The sequence below is a fragment of the Gasterosteus aculeatus genome, chromosome 14, assembly GCF_964276395.1.
Source record: "Gasterosteus aculeatus chromosome 14, fGasAcu3.hap1.1, whole genome shotgun sequence".
Taxonomy (NCBI): Eukaryota; Metazoa; Chordata; class Actinopteri; order Perciformes; family Gasterosteidae; genus Gasterosteus; species Gasterosteus aculeatus.
The window spans coordinates 16,463,768-16,484,268 of record NC_135702.1 but is presented as its reverse complement, the minus strand read 5'-3'; the positions used below and the strand labels follow the sequence as shown (position 1 = coordinate 16,484,268).

At 42.8% G+C, this 20,501-nt stretch overlaps 1 protein-coding gene across 3 annotated transcripts; it reads right to left on the bottom strand.

Annotated features, from left to right (window-relative positions):
- Positions 1-1,670: 1,670 nt before the first annotated feature.
- Positions 1,671-10,188, bottom strand: LOC120832366 (nuclear receptor subfamily 5 group A member 2-like). 3 transcript variants are annotated; one of them, XM_040198601.2, is made up of 7 exons: positions 10,054-10,188; positions 9,865-9,967; positions 9,632-9,773; positions 6,047-6,660; positions 5,465-5,584; positions 4,332-4,473; positions 1,671-2,224 (listed from the first exon to the last, which is right to left on the bottom strand). In XM_040198601.2, exons 2-7 carry the CDS (start codon positions 9,964-9,966, stop codon positions 1,923-1,925), a joined length of 1,422 nt encoding a protein of 473 aa, XP_040054535.1. In that variant the 5' UTR covers position 9,967; positions 10,054-10,188; the 3' UTR covers positions 1,671-1,922. The 3 variants fall into 3 exon arrangements, with proteins under 3 accessions (XP_040054535.1, XP_077944492.1, XP_040054536.1); XM_078088366.1 differs by having other exon boundaries at positions 9,632-9,967; positions 10,054-10,182; XM_040198602.2 differs by having other exon boundaries at positions 9,865-10,146.
- Between the last annotated feature and the right edge of the window lie 10,313 nt (positions 10,189-20,501).

Below are 20,501 nucleotides of genomic sequence, written 5' to 3'. Positions count from 1 at the left end.
TAACCATTTAACAGCTTCATAACTTCGTCGTCACTACGTTCCCTTACTTCATTTACTTACTACTACTTTTTGTCTAATTCAGTTTTTCACATTTAGTAAGGAGTTAGTCTCGGCTGGTAAATCCGATTGTACTTACTCCCAACAGAAGGTCTGTTCTTGGCCTGTAACACTGTGTATTTTTAATCATGGTACCATGTTTTGTCCTTGAACAGGACGGATGCCAACTTGATGCCAGCTGGATGTCAAGGTCGACTAGGAAATGGGATCCCGTGAGGAGGACGAGATCAGATAGTGTGCCTCCAAAACAAGATGAGTGCATTATGTTGATTAAGCCTTTTATTAAGGCAGAGTGGTTAAAACAGGTGCTTGAAGGTGTAATCAGTGGGATCTGATAACAAAGGTTTAATGTGCCCTGACTTTAACATGCACAAAGTGTGTTTGTTTTCTTATCATAAACCTCCCTCATGTTCCAGTTCCAATACATTATCATGGAATAAATAATTGGCTTCACATATTGCACTACGTTCCGTATTTTCCTAAGGGAGATGTTGTGTGTTGTGATGACTAAAATGTTGTCTAAATGTTGCCTTTGTGTTGGTGCTGCACATACTGACCCCCTCATCCCTGCAGAAGTCAAGTAACCAAGCATTCCTTAAACCTCCAATCCTTGATTTAAAATGTTAGTCTATCACTGACTCATATTCCATAATAAAAAACATGTCACGGTAAAGTCTTAAGTAATGTAATGCAATGTAATTGCGCTCTTATAAGGAAAAACATTTCTTTTTAATATGTCAATAATATTATTCACTATTAGCATCATGTAGGGTTAAAAACCAAAGGGCACTGTATAACATATGTTTACGGCACAATTATTATTATTGATAATTATGTTTCACCTGAAAACAGAAGTTTATTTTGGATAATTAAACGTGTCAAAAGCTTTCATAGAAAAACATTTAGTCAGTTCTTATACAAACTGTTGTATTAGGATTAACTCTGTGGTGTCACATCAACCTAATTCTAGTTCCCCATTTTCTATCTGCTCTCTCCCCTTGTCACAAACACTCAGACAGACGTTTTAGTTATTAGCTTTCACGTTGCTTAACTGAGTTAATTATCTTCAGACTCACCAGTGATGCTTTTTCACTGCTCTGTATCTTCCGACATATAGACCTTTGACAATTATTAAGAGGACATTAAAATTGTCACAGTTGTGAAATGTCAGAGTCACCATGAAGAAAACCTGTGTAAATAGATGTCAAACTCTTAAAATGCCATTTCTCTTGATGTCCTGATGCAAAATGCTCTGATAGTAAACTCGTATCGCTTGTTGTTTATTGTATATTGTCTTACACCTTGTATCCCAGGCCGTGACGTTCTTCTGGATGCGCCGTTGGTTGAGCTAGCGCAGGTGCTAATGGGGCCCAATGGGGGCTGGGAATTGGCAGTTGACCAATAAAGCCCCCCGTAGTGTCAAAGCTGTGCCCAGATGTGCACGGAACATCTACCCGCACGTGACTGACCGACTACTGCAGCAGCTTTGACCTTTACAGTCGGGGTGGTCTGCCTCCACGCAGCCACAGCAGCTGACTGTTAACAGCGCAAATGACAGTAGTGCTCCTCATTATCAGCCACCAACACATTAAATGTTAACACAAGTCTACACAAAGTTGAAAATGCTTTTATTGAAAACAGCAGAATCATATGCAAATAGACATGTGGGCTGTAGCTGTAGGTCACCCGGTTCTAAAGCCGGTTTTTGTTTTTAAAGTAAAAACATGCATGTTCGACTGTCAGATTGCTCCTTTAAGCTTACGAGTAGTTTCAGGGGATAAAAGTCTCATTTACAATATGATTTAACTGTACATATTAATGTGGAAATCCAGTGTAAAGCAGAGAACAACATCAGGGATAATCCATCACAGCTTAATGCCTCCGTGCGGCTGCAGGCACTCACACGGCGCCTGAGTGTTCATGCCCAGCTTGGCATGGAACAACTCAATGAGCAGATTGTTGCAGGGCACCTCGCCCCCCAGGTGTTTGCAGTACAGGTATTCTTCGGCGAGGGCGCTGAGAGAGCGCAGCTCGGACAGGCAGAGCAGCAGGTGAGCAAAGCGTCCGAGGACGTGCGAGGACGTGCACAGCGTGTACTCCAGCAGGGCTCCTTCAGCCTGCTCCTGCACGCTCTCTATGAACCGATGGTCCTCCAGCTGCTTCACATCTGGTCAGTGGGCGGGAGGGGAAAGCGAGAGCCAATGAATTTGTGTACGGCAACGGTTGTCAAACATCACAGGGAGAGAAACGGAGAAGTAACACACTTGGGAATCATAACGGTTCATTTAGTAATAATACTCCAGGAACCCACATTAAGTTCCTTCGAGTTCTCTAGACTCCTCTTCATAACTCTCTGTTGAAACAAATAGCAACAAATAGCATGTCGCCTCCCTCATATGTTGGGTCTCAACCACTTGGCATCACGTCACTGACAAATTCTCTCCTACAACAACATATTTTACTTCTGACTGGACTGCAGTGTTAATTTTGGCAGCTATTTTTGATTTAGTCTTAGTCTTTAGACAGAAAAATGCATACTAGTTTTATTCACATTCACTCATTTTAATTCTTCTTAGTTTTAGTCGACGAAAACTAGACGACGAAAAAAGACAAAAATTAGTTTTAGTCACATTTAATCTACAACTTGTCTAAAACTGCATAATAGTCTATCTTGCAGTACTTGGTTGTCCATTAGATGTCCCTCATAGGACAGGTCTATAGATGTCCCTCCTAGGACAGGTCTATAGATGTCCCTCCTGGGACAGGTCTATAGATGTCCCTCATAGGACAGGTCTATAGATGTCCCTCCTAGGACAGGTCTATAGATGTCCCTCCTATAGGACAGGTCTATAGATGTCCCTCATAGGACAGGTCTATAGATGTCCCTCCACAGGTCTATAGATGTCCCTCCTATAGGACAGGTCTATAGATGTCCCTCATAGGACAGGTCTATAGATGTCCCTCCTAGGACAGGTCTATAGATGTCCCTCCTATAGGACAGGTCTATAGATGTCCCTCATAGGACAGGTCTATAGATGTCCCTCCACAGGTCTATAGATGTCCCTCCTATAGGACAGGTCTATAGATGTCCCTCATAGGACAGGTCTATAGATGTCCCTCCTAGGACAGGTCTATAGATGTCCCTCCTAGGACAGGTCCATAGCAGGTTGGCAAACTTTTTGACTCGCGGCCACAGTGGGTTGTAAAATGTGACGGAGGAGCCGGACCAAGAACCAATGGTTGAAGTGTTTGTGTGAGCTGATATTACATTACATTACATGTCATTTAGCTGACGCTTTTATCCAAAGCGACGTACAATAAGTGCATTCAACCATAGGGTACAAACTCAGGAGAACAAAAAACAAGAAAGTGCAATTTCCTCAAATAAGCCAATTTACAATTTGCTATAGATGAGTGACGTTACAAGTACAATATAATAATATAATATGATATAAACGACATGTGAGAAATCATTACATGAAAGGATTTGGATTTTAACAAATAGCAAAGCATTTATTTGGAAGGCAATTAAACTAATTGGCAAAGGTGTAACAACTTCATGAGGACCAGGGACCTAAACGCAAACACTTTGTTGTCTTTGTCTGTTTACTTGCAATGCTTTTGACACGGCCACCTGTCACGTGTGTGGCGCCTCTACGTTGCTTAGTAACGAGCGGACGGTGGCCGAGACGGTTCAACAGTCTTCTCACGATGTGACGCGTGAACTACAGTTGAAATGCGTGAGGCTTCAGCCCGCTAACAGTCAGCTAACAGGCAGCTAACCCGAGACAGCCGAGCTTAACTAACGAAGCCACGTTCAAACTCGCCGAAGCGTAAAATAGTCGTCGCGGTCCGCAGTCGGTGCACAAGAACCACCGCTGCGAGCGCGCGTTCTGGGTTCGTGGATGACGTCATCGTGACGCGTTAATAACCGCCGTACTTTGCCGGTCTGTCGTCTGTCAGCTGCGTGCGAATTTAGGGGGAAAAGTATCGTGACTTCGTCAACCACCAACATGTTCGTCTTGTTAACGAAAGTTAGAATAGATTTAGTCATAGTCTTTATTTTTTAAGATCGTTTTCGTCACGTCTTAGTCTCGTCTTAGTCATGGAAAAAAGGTTCCTTAACGAAAACATTTGTCATAGTTTTTGTTGACGAAATTAACACTGCTGGACTGGAAAGGAACCTCGGCTGAAATTAGTAAAATATTCTTTTGGAAAAGCACGTGGCTCACGTGTGCTATCAAGCTTTTCCAAAAGCCTTAATTGGCACTAACCTGGGTTGAAGAGGACGATGAACTTAATGCAGGCAAACTCCTGACGGTCCACTTTTATGACATGAAGCTTCTCAACCAGCTCCTGTCCTCTCTGGATGAGGCCGGCTACTCCAGCGTGGGACGCCACGTCGGACAGCTCCATCTGACCCAAAGAGCACATGTACTGACATCAGGAACCGTCCCAGACGCCTCTCTGTGCTGCACGACCTTTACATCCACGTGTCCGACCTCCTTTCCAAAACCCTGTTTGGGGAGGCTGGACCGTATACGCCGCCGGCTTTGTTTTGCCACTCAAGACTCCAAAGCTCAGGAATTATTACGTTACTGTTGGAGAACGTTTGGTCCCTAGAATCAAACCTGATTGTCCCCTAATGCCAATGTTCAGTTAAACCCAGATTTATATAGACTTATCTTTCCAGATTTTTATGTGGTTACATTTCAAATAATCCTTGATCTGTTTAGTAGTCTATCAAATAACTATGTTCGGAATTCACCATCTGATATCGTTTTGTCAGGGGAACCGTTAGGCCAGCAGAGGTTTCCAAATAGCAAACCGTTGCCCCCCCATACAGGGAAAGTGTTAAATCTATCATTACAGGCGTCATGGGGATCTGATTTGGAAATGATTCTAGTGTAGGCCAGTCCAAACAGGTTTGGGATACATTTCATACCTTCAAACAGATCTGTAGGAAGAGTAACATTTGGTGTCTTGGCAAAAAGTGAGTTTTAATGTGGAAGTGGTATGAAACAGAATGAATGAATACAGTAGGAATGGAAATTAGATGGTTCTGGTTCTTTGTAGCCGTGTGTTTCCTTTCTTTACATTTTATCATTTAGCTGATGCTTTTATATACAGTGACTTACTGTAAGTGCATCAAACCAAGAAGGGAACAGAACCAAAACTTTGAGAATCAAGAAAAATACAATTTCTTCAAGAAAGCCAAGCTACAGAGTGCTATACGTAATTGCCATCATAAATGCTAATGACGTGCTAACTAGTCCAGCTACAGTCAGTAGTCGGAAATTCAGGTTAAAACCAGTGGAGCTGCTGCATTCTGGATGGGCTGCAGAGGTCGGACGGCGCTGGCAGGTTGACCTGCGAGGAGGGAGTGAGATGACCACAGAAACTTTACCTCCTGCCCAGTGACCAGTAGCAGGCTGCCCTCTTTGCCATACAGGACTTGTCTGGAGATGACATCCAGGAGCAACAGGTCACTCCAACAGCTGTGCAGCAACTTCATCTGGTCATTCACCTTGGAGCAGAAAGAAGATCTTCCATTATTGTGATAATAATTATGCACGTTAGCTTTTTCTTCATCCCCACTTTAAGCTTCAGATCTGCGGCTACAGGAACCTTAGAGTACATCCATATCTCACGCAAGGCAAGGGTCTTTATTGTTACTTTTTAAAGGTAAGCACGGAGTTTAAGTAGAACAAAAGAAACTGTCCACCCATTGACTTGGTTGAGATGCTGGTGGGGGAACCTTCAACTCCCCCTGCTTAAGCCAAATAAACATACCATAGAACATGTGCATCAAAGTTACACGATGAAATGTAAAAGTATGCCATTTCTGCATCTTCCAACATATTTGGACTGTTATTTATTTTAGTCCTGATATCGTTGTGAAATCAATCGATCTGAAGATCCCTTTTGTGCACCTAAAATGCTATGAAGATATTCATTCCAACAAACACGAGCCCTCAGAAGATCTCACCTTAAGTTGTTTGAAAAAGATGGACGTGCGAGCCCACTCAACGATGGAGAACAGCGTCTGGTCGGCCATGAGACACATCAGGCCAAAGCTGCTGGGGTTCCCGTGTTTCTCACAGTCTGTCTGCTCCTGCAGGAGACGAGCAGTGATCTTATTCTGAAGCTGCTGCTCATCTGGATCACAGCGCACAAACTCCGTCACTAGCTGTGGCATTCTTAGGCCGCGCAGAGGGAGGTGTCTGGAGTATAGCTCATCGGAGTCGAATCCTGCAGCCGAGTTGTTGCCGTGCTCGGACTTGATGGTCCAGTTTGAGGAGGAGGTACACTGGTACTGCTGGACTCCGGGTGAGTCAGACGGCAGGAGTGAGCTCAGTGTTGGAGGCTGGTAGCTGATACCATGGCTCTGCATTGGGTTGCAGTGAAGGATGGGAACTGGATGAAGGCCACAAGTGAAGGTCACGTCTCTTTGCTGGGTTGAGGAGCCCAGCGATGGACTGCTGACTATTCTGAATCTGCTGGCTTGAATCAGCGCCTTCCTCTGTTGCTTGAGGGCGCGATCACGCTTGTACATGGGGCCAAACTTGTTCCTGCCACCTCGTATCCGATCTGCACGAACAGCTGATGGGATGAGATTTGTTAAGAGAAGTTCCACTAGGTTGTTTACAAGCTACCCATCAGATTGCTCATTCATGATGGGGAATCACAGAACATCCTTCATATTCCTCATCTTGAAGACAACAACTGGGAAAAAACCTCGGATGTAGATTTCTCAGCAAGTGAACGGTATATTTAGTCAATTTCCCTGAGAGTTGCCCTTTCACACATAGAAATACTCTGCTTTGCAGGAAGTCGGAGCTGAACTGGGTTTGAATCAGGAAGCAAAATATATGAAACACTTTACAACGTTGTATGTTGTACGAGTGCTGTCCCATTCATATTTTAAATGATTTCAAGCCCCAGTCTCTCTCACTAAACCATTTACCAGCTTCCGTCACTTGAGTCCCTGAGGCTTCAGGGTGGAAGACCTTAGACAGGATAATGGGATTGGGTCCATTGTCTTCACTTTAAGATGTATGTATTCTTCCAGAGGTCAACATCCTCATACGCTCGCTGCGAATTCCTGCGTTGCGCTGATGTCACGACCCAGCGCTCCCCTTCCCCGGAGTACTGAGGCCTTCAAATCAGGTCCCCAAACCCCCCCCGTTTACTGTCTAGTTGGTCGGTCCCGTTTTGTGTTAGTTTGTTTGCACGCCCACTCATCCCTACACACCTGTGTCTGGTTCCCCATCAAGCTGGTCTGTGTAGATACCCCCCTTATCCCTCTGTGTTCCTCGAGAAGTCTTGTGTAGTCAACGTCACATTCTGAGCGTTATTTGGATCTCCTGTTTGTACCCCCGTTGAAGACTCCTTGTTTGTTCTAGACCTCGATGCCTCCTGGGGGCTCTTACTGTATGCTGATCCGGCTCCGACATCCTCAAAGGCTGAGGGAGGCCTGTGACAGACTCCGCCGGGTCTGGTTGAGGCAAAGTCTTCTGTAACGCATCACAGGAGACCGGAGTAGACCCAAGCGCAGATTTAATCAACAGGTACACAGGGAGTAGGCTTAGTGGTAGACAGGCACGGGGTCGAAATCCAGGAGCAAGGAGATGGGCGAAGGTACAGATGGGGATCAGGCAGGAGGCATCGAGGTCTGGAACAAACAAGGAGTCTTCAACGGGGGTACAAACAGGAGATCCAAATAACGCTCAGAATGTGACGTTGACTACACAAGACTTCTCGAGGAACACAGAGGGATAAGGGGGGTATCTACACAGACCAGCTTGATGGGGAACCAGACAAAGGTGTGTAGGGATGAGTGGGCGTGCACAACCGGCAGACACACAACGGAACAAACTAACACAAAACGGGACAGACCAACTGGACAGTAAACAGGGGTTTGGGGACCCGATTTGAAGGCCTCAGTACTCTGGGGAAGCTGGACCGTGACAGCTGACTTATGCGTCCTCTCTCCTCGCTTGACCACCAAATCGTTCCCCTTTCAGCATCGTGAAGAACCGTCCAATCCTTTAAATGCACCTTGAATGAAGACGAGGAGAGAGGAGACTTCCCGAAGGGGCTAAGAGCGAGGCTACAACGGTTAAACTAGGATGATAAATAAATGTATCACACATCACATTCTGGTCTAATCATGCCACGGTGTCAATTTAATTTATAGTAAATATATGAATTGTCTCATTTGATTATAAGATACACCCATCGGTGAACAAAACAATGGACAGCTGATGCTTACCGGTAAGTAGGGCTTGATTTATTAAATGTGTCCATGTCCATTCAGGGTAAAAACAGGGATACGTGTCTTCTTTTTAAGACTAATAACATTACACTCAAATAGCTTTTCATTTCATTCACAAGAGGCCTGACCTGGAACTTCCTGGCACCTTATTGGCTCATATTAACAAGTTAACACTGTAAAATAGACTCTCAAATTGACAGTCTAATAAAATACTTGGTGCCTAGGACAAATGTTTAAGTACAACAACATAGTTGGAGAAGGATGGAAATCAATAGCACTGATTTTCTAAATGACCTATTGAATATTAAATGATGACAGTACAGTAATGTTGTAAATTAGAAACAAATTGCAAAAACTATGATACGAATAAATGAAAAGAAAATATTTGGGGGAATTCCGTTTCTGTTTTTCATAAATGTTGTGAATAATTTTAAAATCTTTATTTTTAAATGATATATTTATAAAGTATGAGCTATTATTGCTGCTGTGGAGCAATGTTCCTCCATCTGTAATAATATAATACAATAGTAATGTGTTTTTCCTGGGAAAAGTGTCTGATGATAAACAATAAAGGGGCAAGATACCAACAGTGTATATTCATAAATATAGCAGTAACAAAAATATGTACCCTGTTATTTATTTTTGGACCTTTATAAATTAAAATGTGTCACCCCTGAACATTTGCACCTATTGGCTTCATCATTTATGGTTGTTGTTTTCTTAAATGTTCTGGTCGGAGGGTATAACTGCGCAGCAAGAAACATTTTTGATATATCTTTGTACATAAAAAATAGTTATATTATATACTCTTTATAATTGATGCCTGAATACGAATCAAAATCAAAAAGTGAGAGGAAAGTTTGCTGTGTGTAGTTACTGAAATGAGAACAACTCATTTCGAGAAAACGGAAAATAAATGTAGTTCAATTCAATAATTCATCATTCATACAGTGCAGGTGAATAAATCAGATCTATTAACATATCATCAGAGCGAAAGGAGTCAATTCTGGCTGTATAATAAACAGTGAAGATGAGGCCCAGTACTGTTTGTGAACTATTGCGTGTTACGATTGATGAAATATGTTGAATTTTTTTCCCATTATAACCATTAACACCGTTATTATTGTTGTTTCATTAAATTGGTATGGACGTGACAGCACACCCAATTAACGTCTGCTAGGGATTTGATTCTATTTAATTCTTTGAAATGTATATGATTGTGGTAGTCTGCAGCTTTTGCTTCTGATGACGTGGCCCTCGTTATTGGGGAAGCAGGTCACAGTGATGCCTCCTTACCTTCCAGCCGCATGCCGACATGGAGACACTTCTGGAACCTGCAGAACGGACAGCGCTTCCTCTGACTCACATCGACCCTGCAGCTCTGGCTCTGCGCGCACGTGTACTTCTTGTTGTTCTGGACGGTTCTTTTGAAAAAGCCCTGCGAGTAGAGAAATACATCCACCTGAGGAAGGATGCTCTGTTCATGTGGACATTGTGGAAAAACCCAACTGGAGCGGAAGTCAGTGCACCTTGCAGCTCTCGCAGGTGAGCAGACCGTAGTGGTAACCGGAGACTTTATCTCCACACACCGGACACGGCTCCTCCACCCCGGCCCCATGTCGGAACTCCATCCTGGCAAAGAGGGACGCAGCAGCGCTCAAGACACACGGGGGAGGCTGCAGCGCCACGTGGCCCCCGTCCCCGGGGGACCGACCTACCTGTTGATGGACGGGTCGGCCTGCGAGGTGGTGTCCCTGCTGGCGGACTCCGATCCAAGTCGGTGTGAACGTTCTGCCAGCTGCGTCCTTGTGGATGAGGTGCGGTGATGTGATCGTCACAGGAGGGACACTCCGTGGTTCTCGTGGAGCTGCAGCCAATGAGCAAGCCTCAATCCTCGGCTCACCTGTTTCTAGGATTATACCTAAAAAAAGAAGGGCCGACTTTATTCAACATCTACATGCTCCCACTAGGACAAATCATGCAAAGAAATAAAGTTGACCACCATTGCTACGCTGATGACTCCCAAATCTATGTAGCGCTATCACCAAACGACTATCGCCCCATAGATCTTCTGTGCCAGTGCATTGAGCAAATCAAAGACTGGATGTGTCAAAATGTCCTACAACTAAATGAAGACAAAACTGAGATCATTGTATTTGGTGCTAAAAAAGAAAGGTTTAAAGTAACCCAACACCTTCGCTCTCTGTCCCTGAAAACATCAAATAAAGCCAGAAATCTGGGGGTTATTATGGATTCAGATTTACACTTGGAGAGTCACATCAAATCAGTAACAAAATCGGCCTACTACCACCTCAAAAATGTAGCACGACTTAGAGGGCTAATGTCAGCTCAAGACTTAGAAACACTTGTACTGCCTTTATAACTAGTAGGCTGGACTATTGTAATGGTCTCCTTGCAGGTCTGTCAGGCAGCTCCAGCTTGTTCAGAACGCTGCTGCTAGAGTTCTAACAAAGACCAAAAAATGTGAGCACATTACACCAACTCTTAAATCCTTACAATGGCTCCCAGTATGTCAGAGAATTCATTTCAAAATCCTACTGCTCACATATAAATCACTACATAGTTTAGGGCCAAAGTATATCACTGATATGCTTCCACTACATAAGCCTTCAAGATCACTAAGATCTTCTGACACCATCTGTTAGTGATTCCCAGAGTAAATACAAATCATGGGAAAGCATCATTTAGTTACTACGCAACAAACAGCTGGAATAAACTTCCTGAAGATTTAAGACTTGCCAACTCTGACCACGTTTAAAACAAGACTGAAAACTTTTATGTTCAGCTTCGCCTTCTGCTAAATTTGACCTACATTGCACTTTTAACCTCTGCCTTTAATTAAACAATTTAAATAAGATTTTAATTTATAATTATTATTTGCTGTTTTTAATTGTCTTTTAATTCCTGCATTTTATTTCACTTTATTGTATGAAATGTTATGATGTGAAGCACTTTGAGTCTGCTATACAAATAAAATTGCCTTGCCTAAAATCCACAGTTTTACTGTTTTCTTTGATTGCACAGATCATAAATTCAACAATGACATTCAAAGGACAGCCAACATATGAGTTGATGAACGAACATTCTTGAATCCTACAAAGTAATTCTTCATGTGGTATTTGTAGAACATGATGTTTTCCAGCCTCTTCAATCAAAGCAATAGGAATATTTAAACATATATTTATTAGATTCAAATTTCCTTTTACTTAAGGTAAAATATTGGTATGTTGGGGCAGTTCAAGGAGGATGTCACGGTTTGGGGTTCACGTCTTGTTTTATTTTGTAGTTTTCTGCATCATGTCTCCCTGGTAACTTCACTTCCTGCCTTGTCCTGTCTTCCCCTGTGATTGTCTGTTGTCTCATGATTGTTTCCAGCAATCACATGCACCTCCCTAGTGTATTTAAGCCATGTGTGTCTCTTGTCATTGTTGTTAATTGTACGGAGGCCCATGTCCACGTCATAGTTCCTGTCTCCTGTTCCTCCACTACGTTTTGCCTTTTTGGAAATTTGAGTTTGGAATTTTTGACTATTAAAGTCCCATTTTGTTTCTGGAAAACTCTGCGTCTAAGTCCTACCTTTCCCCGAGAACCTTCCTGACAGAGGAGCTATATCAACACATCTTGTCTTGCAGTGTTAGATCCACCATTATAGAAAGGTTTACCACCATGTAATGCCCTTTAAATACACAGGCACACATTGTAAAAAAGTATTCATGGTCCCGGGAGGATTTGCTGTCCTATCAGATAAGTTCAAATAACTCAGTCAACGTAGAATATTATGTTCTTAGGTTTATTTCAAAGGCTTTTTTAACCTGATTTTACTTAAAAATCTGTTATACCAAAGTGGACAGTGTTACAATGTTTGTTTGCATGGAGCCTTGGATTTATTTTTTTGTAGGTTCAGGTGGAATTGCAAAAGCTCAACCTTTCAATTATTCATTAGCCACAGCCAGTCGTATGAATATTTATTTATACATTTAAACTTTGCTGACTTTCTAATTACCTGTCATGTCTACAACTGAGTGGTGTTGGTGTAGGACACAACCTGACGCTTCTCTGTGGTGCTCAGGATTAATCAGCAACTTGAGGTCTGTTGTAAGCTGACGGCTAATTAGCAGGACATATTCAGCAGACTGTACTGAACAAAGTTCTACCCATTCAGAACATTTTAGCAACACGTCTGACATCTTTTTTAGGCAGGTGGAGTTTTCCTGAACAAGTCAGGGGGACTTTTTAAAATCTCTTATGTATTTAACTTTCTGGATCACCCGGCTGCTCCCTGTGCCAAGGATGAGAGACAAGAGGAGTGTAAACAAGGGCTCACCGCACAACATCGCCATAGAGACCTCCAGGGAAGGATGCCCCGCCGTGGGAGAGTCTCCAGCCTCATCACCAGGGCTCTGATCCCAACTTCCTCCTCTGAGAGCCTCCCTCACCAGCACCCATCCACCCCCACACCCAACGATCAATACGTTCTGGGTATCTTCTATGCGTAATTATGGATTCAGACTTCAATCTGAACCGCCATATGAAGACAATTTCAATTTTGTGACAATTTCACAAAATCAGCCAACTATCGCGTGAAATGTATATCGAGGATTCCAGGACTTCTGTCTCAACGGGATTTGGACAAACTTGTCCATGCATTTGACATCAGTGGACTGGACTGTTGTAACAGTGTGTTCACTGGTCTTTACACTGGCTTCCTGTCCAACAAGGACATGAATTTAAAAACCTGCTGTTGGCTTATAAAGCACGGAATGGTTTAGGGCTAAAAGACATGTCTTACCTGCTGCTGCCTCACAAATGGTTGTTGTTGTGGAAATGCGCTATCAAGTACATTTTCCTCGCCTTGCCTTTCCTTGCTGTCTATTGCCTGTTGTGTACTTTAACGTAAGCATGTGACATATACAATATTTTAAAAAAATTATATATAAATGATTATTCAATAGTTTTATAGTTTTATAGTTTTTTATAGTTACTCCATATGCTGACTGTTGAAATAACCCCTTGGGTGCACACACACTAAGTTCTGATTACAGCTGGATGGGTTGCCTTAGAATACACATTCACAGTCCTGGGATGATGAACCCGTTGGTTTTGTTGATCCTGACCTGTGGCAAGAATGTAATCGTCAGTATGCGTCAGCATGGGAGTTCTTTCTTAACCTCAGGAGCTCCTATAGAGCTGCACCAAAGACTACCTCCAGCCCTGTGTTCTGTTCCAGCACTGACGCAGCTAACTCACATCACTCATCGGGGGAGTTAGTGGTCATCAGTAAAAAGCTCCTTCAGTTCAGTGTTCACATCCAGTAGAGGGAGCTGTTGTATTACAGTAAGAGACCAACAAGCTGACAACAAACCAGCTGTAGTTTTACCCTCAACTCCCCCATGTAACTAACTGCTCTTAAGTCGATACTTGCTAATAACTTGCTGATTCATTTATGTGTCGTCTTTGTCGTATCCACCTTCTCAGTGGTAATGTCAACACTTTCTTTACTCTTATTCTCTATTTGATATTCGGCTCTATTGAATGTTTTAATTTCTCGGTCCCCGTTCTTCTAAATGTTGATGTCCCTCACATCCGCGCTGACATCATCACTTCCTGTCTCTTCCTGCCTGCGGCTCAAGGACCACATGGCACTGTAGTGGTAGCCGCACAATGATGGCTGCTCATCACTGATTCCAGTCAGCTCACTGTGTCCTTACTGGACCCGGGTTACCATTCTCAATATTTGAATCATTTCGGTCAGAGGGAATTGAATGTATTGTACATCTTTGATCAGGAGTGGCTTCCTCCTCTGCTGTTCTCACCAAGGTTTCTTCCATTTTCTCTCCCCAGCGAAGGGTTTTTCATCTTTTGGGGATTTCTTCCCGTACGTATGTGAGGGTTTCCGGAGAGTGGATGGCGCATGTGTACAGACTGTAAAGCCCTCTGAGGAATTTGCAATTTAGGGCTATAGAAAATAAAATGAATTCAATTGAATTCAAACTGGCAAACAGTTACTACACCGATGAAAATCAACATTGTCGATGTGTGTATTATGATATAGTATTGCACTAGACATAGATGTTTAAATTCAAGTGTTTATGTGTTGACAGTTCTGTTGACATGTAATTGGAAAGAGATTATTTTAACAATTATTGCATGGAGACATTCAAATTCAACAATTAGACTTTGCATGGATAGCATATATAGATCTGGATTACATGTCATTACTGTTTTCTTTGGATTCCAATCCGCTCTTTCAGATATTTAATGGAGATGAAGTCACTCTTGTTGTTTTCAACGAACTTAGTTTGGTTTGTCAACATCTAGTCTTTTTCTTGTAAAAAAAGGTTGTTGATTAATGTTCACAGTTTTTAATTGGCAAAATAAACCTTATAAACTGCTTCACATTCTGCTTCCTAGAGACAGCTGTCATTTTTTTTGACAAAAAGAAGTTAATTCTCAGAAAAAGTTCAACTAACATTTGAAGAAATGTGTCTCTTTGTTGGTGAGGACAGTGTCTCGTCATGTCCAAATGTCTGCTCTTACACTCCATATAATATACCTTTACTTTGCAGAATAAATACTAATCTCCAACATTTTAAAGACATGCAAGCAATTAAGTTATCTCATATGACAGCAATTTTTACCACTTATTGTTGAAACTCTTTTGTGGTGTTAAAACCATAGTCTGACATCTAAGAAGTTCATAAAAGCAGTAACAGTTTTAAAGCAACAGTGAAGATACAAAGAAGATCAGGCCGCAGTGGATGTTTGAACTTCTGGTCTTTCTGAAAGCTGAGAGCTCGAGCATCTGGATGCAGTTCACAGGCGGCCGGAGCATCTGCTGGGATATGGGGCAGCTTTGCGTGATCCAGGGGCTCAGGGTGACTGCAGGCACTTCTGGCAGGAGCCGAGGTAGCCAGGCTGCTCAGGGTTCCTGCAGAAAGTGTATCCAAGCTTTCTTTACTGGCAGTGGCTACAGACAGAGGTGAGCGCTCTCCTCCATCTGTTTGACCACGGAACGTAAGGAGAGGGGATGCTGTTGCAACTGGCATGGTACTAATCTAATATGTAACCACCGCCTTTTCGGGGTCTACCATTGTTTAGCCTTTGTTATGGCTAAATTCGGAGTTGTGGAACCGGGTTAGAACAGTCTGAGTAATACTTCTCATCTTTTTATTAAACAACAAAGTATTACCACCTGCTTGGATCAAGCACATCTTTCCATCTGTTTTGCTCTCTGGCCTCCCTCATCAGATCCCTGGGTAAGTTGTGAGCTACGTGCACAGACAGGAGGAATCTCACACAGTCACTGTGAGGCTGCACAGCACAGGCGCTGACACCGTGAAGTAATGTGTGGGCTTGACTGTGGGTTTGGAAGTGGAGGCTGGTTGACCGCAGCGATAACTCGGTCACGTCGCCGTGTTAGAGTTAACATCGCTACCCAGCTGTGATGCACACAGGACTGCGGTGAGGACTCACAACCAGGACGTGGAGGAACACGGACATTTTATCCAAGATAATTCATTGTTTTGTGGGGCTTCCCTTCACACACTTACCAAGTGTTTCCCCAACAAACTAGGTTCATAGGGGCATCTTTATATAGATATAAATATATAGTAATATATTCATTATACACTGTCAAACAAAGTGAAATCCACAGTTATTAACTGGCAGCTAACGACAAGCACACTCCACTGCGGTACATCATTTTTTGTTGTTGTGTGTCTACAACAGTGTAGATGTTTTTGAATGTGAGCATCGAACAAAAATCCTTCTGCTCGTGGGTCCCCCATGGTGGTCAAGCGGGCCCCGAAACTCAAGCTGGCAGTGGAGGCTTTGATTACCGCCGTCGAGCCCGTCGGGAACATCTTGCTCGTGTGCTTTGCCTTCACCTTTTTCTACGCAATCCTCGGCTTGCAGGTAACGCGGGAGCGCACACGTGGCTCGGTTGTGAGAGGGTCCTCCCCATCAGCCCATGGTCAACCACAACGAATGGATGCTCATGTTCCACATGTCCTTCGTGACCGTGAGCTTGTTCTTGCTCGACATGTTCATCGGTGTGATGGGGTATACCTGCCACGACAAAGGGAACTGGCCGAGGAGGCGAGAAACCACTCGTGGCGCAGGTGAGGAGCGTGGGGATAGAAAGGGATCGCAGCCACAGACGCATCTCCCTTTCCCGTGTGTGATCATCTGAACATCTGCATTTGTGCGTGCGAAGGCGAGGATGTTCCCTAGGTGCCCGAGGAGACACTGTTCCAAGCGTCCTACTCCCGCATGAGTCTGTCCCTCCACACCCCTCATGTCCTCGGGTCCGTTTCAAGAAGTGGATTTAGTGGAAACTCAGAGTTTGTTAACCCTGAGATGAGGGAAACTCTGGCTTGTCTGTTTCAGAAAGGGAGGTAACTAAAGCTCAGGGTCGGTCACCATGGTAACTGAGCCTGTGAACTTACCCTGGTCGGGAGAATGTCCAGTTCTTCCTAGAAATGACCCAAGGAGCCTGGCGGACGGTAAAGGACAACAATATTGAATTGTACTGGGTGAGTAACTGTTAAAGCATGGAATTTGGAAAGGGTGGACGGTGGAAGAGGGTAAAGAGAAAAGCTCCATTTGGGTGAAATGAGTAGACCTGTGCCACCACCCCTGCCAGTGGGTCTGGGAGTGTGGCTGAAGGAGAAGGTGGAGGAGAGAGTGGCTGGGGTGGATGTGTTCTCAGGTGTGATCCAGGTCTCGGTGAGAGCGAGGAAGTCAAGCGACTGCTGGATCGCGAAGCCGGAGATGACTGGCAGTTCCAGAGGCCTCCTGTGACGAGGTGCTGGACGTGTGTGGAGCGGGTGGGATCGGTGAGAGAGGAGAGGTTACGATAGAGAGCAGATCTAGCCCGAGGCCGGTAGTATCTGCGGGAAGAGATTAGAACAGGTACGGGGTAAAGGGGTCAAACACATTAAAAATAGCAGAAGAAGGCGCCGCATTCAGCCGCCCCGAAGACTCCCACGAAAGACTCCTTTGTCTTTGTCCTGCTCGTCTTGACTCTCACAAAAGACTCCTTTGTCTTTGTCCTGCTCGTTTTTGTCCTGTGAGGCTATGCAAACGCTGGAGCTAATGCCTCACTCAACCTCTCCCCCGTTAGTGGAAGTCGGCTGCGGCTGCGATGACCTCTCCCCCGTCCTTTAGGAGACAATTGTCTCCTCAAAATGCAATACAACAATCGTTTTGATAAACCGAGAGTTTAAGGATTCAAGTCTCGTCTGCTTCAGAACAGAAGGCAAACCAGAGTTAGATCGGGTCAAACCTAGCATAGTTAGGAGGGCCCGCTAGCAGTTAACGTAATAGCAGAGTCTATAACAACAACTGGCACTAAAAACGGAAAGAGCTAAAGCAAACCAGTAATCAGATTAACGTAAAACACTAAATGACGAGTGTTTGAATATGATGATCTCGCTCTTGTGCGTTAGCCTGTAAAAGATGATACATTAGCCGCACCGTTGGATACGACCCTGTTCAAGGCGTGGGAAAAAAGATAGCGGCTAATAGTTCCGGAATTTACGGTAAGTAAAAAGCTTGAGTTGATACTTCAACTTCTACAGCCTTCTAATTTCTTCAGTCTTTTTATTTATTTATTTATTTTTTTAAGTGTTACCCTGTGTTCAAAAAACTTTAGGCTTGGACAAAGAACCTGAGGATTGGCTGAGTTATAATATAGCGGTTTTAATAAAAAAAAATAGAGTTTGTGAGACATTTCAACATGGGGCGTTTTAGCGTTTTAGCAAAATATTCTATAGCTCTTTAGTCCCAGTGCAACTCCAAAAAGGAGAGCAAACACGTGTCCGTTGTGGACGCCGGACAGGCCATTACAAATCTGGACGGTCCGGCTGAAATCTGGAAGTCTGGTCACAAATTCTTCATGTCAATTCATGGCAATATATATGTTGCTCAGTCCAAAATGGTCCCGTCTGGTGGTCCAAAAGAACTGTATTTCACAGCATTTTTGGCTACTGTGTTATTCTACTGTACGTTTTATATTTACTATGTTTTATACAGTACACAACGTGTTGCTGTGATTTACTACAGTAATTTTTACTTACTGTGATTTTCTACAGTACCTTTTATATTTACTGTGTTTTATACAGTACACAACTTGTTACTGTGATTTCCACAGTACATTACAACTACTGTAATCTTTGAATGAATACACAGTAAATTACTGTGAAATGGTTTTACAGCACCTTACCGCTCACAAACACAGTAAATAATTGTGGATTTCACAGAGATTTTTTAATATATAATACATACTGAATCTTGTTTTATATATATTTAATTTATATATATATTCATTAATTAAATATATTAATTATGAATTATGTTAATATAATTCATTAATATTCTGAATTGTATGAATAGGAAAGTCATTGGAAAGCCCTGCGTGTTTGATAAATCATACTAGGATGTTTACTGAAACTGATTCCACCACTGGATGATTGTTCATCAAAGCACACTGTAATATTTAGTTGTATTTCTACAATAGTTGCTTTCCTTAACTTCCCTGCCTTTGTCCGTCGGGAGAGAAAAGTTCAATGCTGGTTCAAGGACGCTCTGACTGGGGGAATCAACACTCTCCATAATACCATTATCATTTTAGCGGTTTAGCTCTAGAGTTTTTTTGGTGTGTTTTACGTTTTCTATATTCCCATTTCTAAAAGTGTGTCACCATTTCATTGGATTTGGTCTAAATCTGGTTTAAATTCTCAATCCTTACACTCTTCCGGAGCCATTTAGGATGGAAGCTGCTCCCACTGTGTGGGATGCGTTAAACGCAGAGAATAATTTCCCCAAGGAGATCAATAAAGGGTTCTTTCTTTCTTCTTCTTCTAAATATAGATGTATGTTGAGTCCCTTTATTGTTTTTAAAGATTTTAAGATCGAAAAAATGTATGCTCCTCCCCTCTAATCCAGAGAGAGTATAGGTCAGGGTTCATTCAAAAAGCTCTGGGTCTGCTCTCCGTTTATTCATTTATACTGAAGTTCATGCAAAAGCCTCCGGGAGGAGGAACAGACTGACAGACTGACATAAATATAGACAAGTAGATGGATAGATGGATGGATGGAGAACGCCCTGTTCAAAATCCGCTTATTACATTACATCACATGTCAGTTAGCTGACGCTTTTATCCAAAGCCACTTACAATAAGTGCATTCAACCACAGGGATACTTATAACAAACAAAGGAAGGTAATGAATGAAAAACAACAATGGGACACATGTAAGAACAGTTTTTGATTATTGTAACACAAATCATTCCCCATTTTCTTTACCTCACGAAAAGAACAGGTGGTGAGTTCCCTCAACGCTTTTTTTTAATATTTCAATTTCACAGGCAAAACCTTTCGCCTGGAGCAGCTCCCGTAAGCATCCACTGCGAACATGTCCATAATGCTTTAATAAGCAGTTTGTCTGGGGGACGAGGTCCCATTTATCTCCCTGTGTATCTAACTTGGGATTTCCGCACTGTTTGAGAAGCACCTAAGTCGGTTTTAGAGGAGAAAATATGAACCATGTGTATCTAAACTGAGGGAGAGTGAAATCCAACTTCACCATTTGTTCCGATGTTAATGTGTCATCTGGGTTGTGTGTCTTGGTCTGGAGTCAGAGGACCTTCAGTTCAGGCCTCAGATGCCAGAAACTCACCTTTATTAATGACAACGTGAAAGACAAAGCTGAAGTTAAGTAGATTCAACCATGACATCATCCTCCTGATCCCCTTTACTTCAGCCACAGAAAAACCCTGACAACATACGTTTTCATCTCCTTTAATGGGTCCCTAAAGAACATTTATCCGTATGTTACAAGTTCACATTAGTAGATTTGATACCGTATAATGTACAGTAATCCCTAGATGTCTATACAGCATGTCTTTGTCATGACAGTGACAATAAAGTGTTGTTTGGACAGACAAACATGGCTAATAACAGAATAATTGATTATGAAAAAGTCATTGTTTGTCGATGTCATAATGACAATAGGAGAAACATAACTAAAGAATTGAATACTTTAACTAGTTAAAGTTGACTTTATCAGTTATGAGTTCCATCATTTTACAGTGGACACGTTTCAATCTTCAGGCCTTCACGTGTAAAAGAAAACCTCTTCTCCT